The sequence below is a fragment of the Fukomys damarensis genome, unplaced genomic scaffold, assembly GCF_012274545.1.
Source record: "Fukomys damarensis isolate Sample0158 unplaced genomic scaffold, DMR_v1.0_HiC HiC_scaffold_73640, whole genome shotgun sequence".
NCBI classification, from domain to species: domain Eukaryota; kingdom Metazoa; phylum Chordata; class Mammalia; order Rodentia; family Bathyergidae; genus Fukomys; species Fukomys damarensis.
Genome location: NW_022974552.1, coordinates 3,913 through 8,290, shown reverse-complemented (window position 1 = coordinate 8,290; position 4,378 = coordinate 3,913). Strand labels below are relative to the sequence as shown.

General features: G+C 38.9%; 1 protein-coding gene across 1 annotated transcript in view; it reads right to left on the bottom strand.

The window, feature by feature from the left end:
* The window catches only part of LOC104859699 (rho GTPase-activating protein 19), a gene marked incomplete at its 5' end in the record, with an annotated part of 34,839 nt that overhangs the window by 27,225 nt on the left and 3,236 nt on the right, over window positions 1-4,378 (bottom strand). The window contains one exon of the mRNA XM_033760680.1: window positions 612-838. Coding sequence (XP_033616571.1) covers window positions 612-838 — 227 coding nt within the window. The remainder of the gene's footprint in view (window positions 1-611; window positions 839-4,378) is intronic.

The window sequence follows — 4,378 nt, the reverse complement described above, 5'->3', positions numbered from 1 at the left end:
CAAAAAAAAAAAAAAAAAAAAGATGTAGTTCAGTGCAAAGGCTTTTAGTTCAATACTCAGTACAATGAAAAAGTAAAAAGAAAGTGTAAAAGACTTTAGCTAATTTATTTCTTAGGTAAATGACTGAGAAGGTCATGGTCTTACCAGTAAGTACATTTCACTTTACCAAGGAAACTGCACCTATGGCAAATAGGTTAGGACAGAATTCCCCCATGTGTCACTTTATATAAAGCTCAGTGAAATTATCCCCTAAGGTCACACTGCTCATTTCTAAATTTATACCATTCAATCTTCAGAAATTAATTTGATTTCCCAAGAAGGCTGTCGATTAAGGGATTCACAATAGCCAAGATGAATGTTCTAGTTTACTTGGTAGCTAGGATTTCCACTAAGTTGCTGTGCAGGTTTGCCAGAGACTGACTTATAGGTAAGGTTTCAGGAATTACTTGCTCAGCGTGGATGACTCTTGAATGAATGAATAAAGCAAGATCCTAACCTCAAAAAGCTGAAGACTAGAATTTGGACCCATAACAACTTCACCAAGATACAGGCAAAATATGAGTCCGAGCCCAGGAAAACAGAGCATTCTTTTTCTTCCCTTCAACACTTACATTTTTTGGCCACAGGACATGGGGTGCAAACATCAGGGCAAGATTATAGGCCGACATTTTATTCTTGTCTTGTTTCTTTGCTGTTTGGTACAAGAGATCAAGTAACAACTTCAGCAAGTTCCGATTGGGTGGAGGCAGAATGAGGAAGAGCAACTGAAGAGCCTCAATTTGCCGCTCCTTATCTGGTATATTGGTCTTGTTTCCTCTATCATCAAACTGCATCAAATCTTGAGAAGAGAAAATAGCAGCAAGAAAAAAAATCAATGCTATTGCTGTTTTATTATTATCCTCCCCTTTAATCCCCAACAAAAGGAAAAATGAACAAACGAACAAAATTAAACTGTTATAGCACCCTAGCATGTGCAAGGCCTTGGCTTGATCCCCAGCACTAAAAAAAGAAAATGGAATGGACTTGAATAAACATTCCTCCAAATAAAAGAGCTGGACATGGTGGCTCATGCCTGTAATACGAGCTCCTCAGGAGGGAAGGATCATAAGTTCAAGGCCAGGCTGGACAACTTAGTGAGGCCCTGTCTCAAAATAAAAAGGGCTGCAGCTGTAGACAGGGCTCAGTGGTGGAGAACTTGCCTAGCATGCACAAGGCACTGCATTTGAGAGAGAGGAAAGGGGAGAGCAGGGCAGGGCAGGGGAAGAAGAAGAAGGAAGGGAAGGGGGGAAAGGGAAGGGAGAGAAGATAATACAGAGATGAAATGGCCAATAAGCATTTCAGATATAAAGAAAACATAAATTAAAACCATACTACTTCACACCTACTAGCATGACTATAGTCAAAGACTATAACATAAATATTGGCAAAAAAAAAAATTAAGTCCTCCAACATTGCTGGGAATGTGAAATGATATAACCATCTCAAAAAGAACTACCATATGCCCAGCAATTCCATTCCTAGTTATATATGAAAGAAAAATGGAAGCATGTCCACACAGGTCTTTAACAGTGCTACACCTTCCACTTCTCCCACTCAGAAATTTTGTAACTAAAGGAAAAATCAGCTGGAAGTGTCAAGAGTCTGAGGCAGGAGGATCACTATGAGTTTGAGGCCAGCCTGAGCCACATAGTGAGTTTAAGGCCATTCTAAACTACAGAGAGAGACCCTGTTTCAAAAAAAGCAAAAAGAAAAAAATTTTAATTAAAAATAAATAATTAGGAGCCGGGTGTGGTGGTGGCACATGCCTGTAATCCCAGCACTCGGGAGGCTGAGGCAAGAGGATCTGTGAGTTCGAGACCACCCTGGGCTACATAATGAGTTCCAGGTCAGTCTCAACTACACAGTGAGACCCTGTCTCAAAAAACAAAAACAAAAACAATAAATAAATAAATAATAAGGGCCGGGGATTTAGCTCAGCAGTTCTGCCACCTGCCTTGCAAGCACAAGGACCCAGTTCAATCCCCGGTACCAAAAATAAATAAATAAATAAATAAAATTTAAAAACAAAAAGAAAAGTCATTTGATCCCTGGTACCAAAGAAAAGAAAAGAAAAGTCAGAGTGAAGCATGCCTCTATAACAGAATGATTCTAAGCTTCTTCTAGTGCAGTCAGAATCATTGTTTCTACCTGAACAGGTTATCAATAAAAATAGTCCCTGTATAAACCAAACTTCAAAGAAAACTAATGACCATTTGCATATACAGTAATTCATGTAGACCTGAAAATGAGTGCAGTATGCTATTTATGCTGTTCAACCTCAGTAATAATTTCAGGTTTAGGAAAGGCAGGTAGTATTTCTAGAAAATGTTCCCTGCTAATATGAAATTGAAAACAAAACTCTGTTATCAGCAAGGCGTACTGAATGCTGCAGCTGTGCCACACCTTAATATGTTCTCAAGGAACTAGGAGTCACAGGGCAGTGAACTGGAGGGTTTCAAATACTGCACTAAATGAGTGAACTCAACAGGAAAGTGAAGCAAATAAAACAAGCATTCTTCAAACTACATATAAAAATAATTTAGCAATATTTTCTAAATCTCTTTCAAAGATCTGTTAACTTCATTTTTCCCAAAATTAACTGTAAAACTGTACAACAGTCCAGCAATATTATTTATATAACACAGATTGGTACTAAAGTGCTTTTATTTTATTTTTTTATTTTTTATTTTTTGGTACTGGGGATCGAACTCAGGACCCTGTGCTCGAGTAGCAGGCAGTGGCACCACTGAGCTACATCCCTGGCACTAAAGTACTTTTAAAGAATTTAATCTGATGCAGTTCGGTGGCAGAAAACCTGTTTAGTATACAAAAGCCTTGGTTTTCTAGCATCGGGGTTGGGGGCAGGGAGAAGGAAGGAGACCAGCCAGCTGGGCATGGTGGTGCACGTCTGTGATCCCAGCACTTAGGCAGCTGAGACAGGGGGATCGCTGTGAGTTCAAGGCCAGCCTGGGCTACACAGTGAATGAGGTCAAGGCCAGCATGGACCACACAGTGAGACTCTACCTCAAAAAAACAAAAAGAGGGAGAAAAAAAGAAGGCAGGCAGGCAGGAAGGAAGGAAGAAAAAAGGGAAGAAAAGAAAAGGAAAGTGGGCAAGAGGAAGGGAAAAAGGAAGAAAAAGAAAGAAAACCCATCAGATTTTTAAAATTCAAAACTAGCTTTTTTTTACATAGTACTGTATAAGTTATTCAAAAGAAAAAGCCCTTTTATTTCTTTTTCTTAAAATTAGAAGAAGAAAAAAAGAATTGTTCAAGGGCCAAAGACTAAATAAATACAACATGGATTCTATTCTGATCCTGCGTGTACTTAGACCCTACGGCAGCATAACAGTTATATAACTTAAGAATGAATTCCCTTTGAACAGGTCATGGTGGTGCATGCCGGTTATCCCAGCACTCAGGAGGCTGAGGAAGAAGGATCACTGTGAGTTTGAAGCCAGCCTGGGCTACAAAGGGAGACACCGCCTCAAAAAGAAAAGAAAAAAGAATGAATTCCCTACCACAGAGGCATAAAAGATGAGAAAACTTATGAGCTGAAAATGGGACTTTCTTCAACATACAATTAAGTGAAAAAACAAACCATAGAAATATACATATCTATAGATATGTACAGATATATCTATAGATGTATATATTTACCATTACATGTATAAAATATACATAATTTATCATTATATTAAAAAATATATATTACATATACATATTTACCATTACATAAAAACGGGGGAAAGAAATATATTTAAGTATTTCTAAAAATACAAAAACTATCTCTGTGTTATGATTTTTGTCTAAAATGTCCTCCAGAGCCTCATGTGGAAGATGACTGGATCGTGGGCGCTCACAGCTGGCCTGCTGTTAAGAGGTGGGGTCCGGTAAGAATAGGTGAGTTACTGGAGGTGCGGCCAGGGCTGGTCTCCCCACTCCTCCCTTGATGGCTCTCTTCTTCCTGCTGCCAAACCACGAGCTGTTTCTCCTCTGCCATGCTACCTACCTTGAAGCCAACCGACTCCGGACTGAAACCTTTAACTCTTCCGCCTTTAAGTTGTGGGTAATAGATATTGTGTCCTGGTGATTAGAAAGTAACTAAAACACTCTCGGAGGTTATATTACAAATCGACAACACTGGACATCTCAATGAAGAACTAGGGAATGGGAGTGGAAGAGGAGTTTCTCACTGTATAATCTCTGACCCTTTTGAATTTTGAACCATGTAAATGTACTGCTTATTCAGAAAACAAATGGGGGGGGTAAATGGGGATTAAATCCGTGGTCTTTGCATTGAACTACATCCCCAGTTCTTTTTCTTTTTTTTTTTTTTTT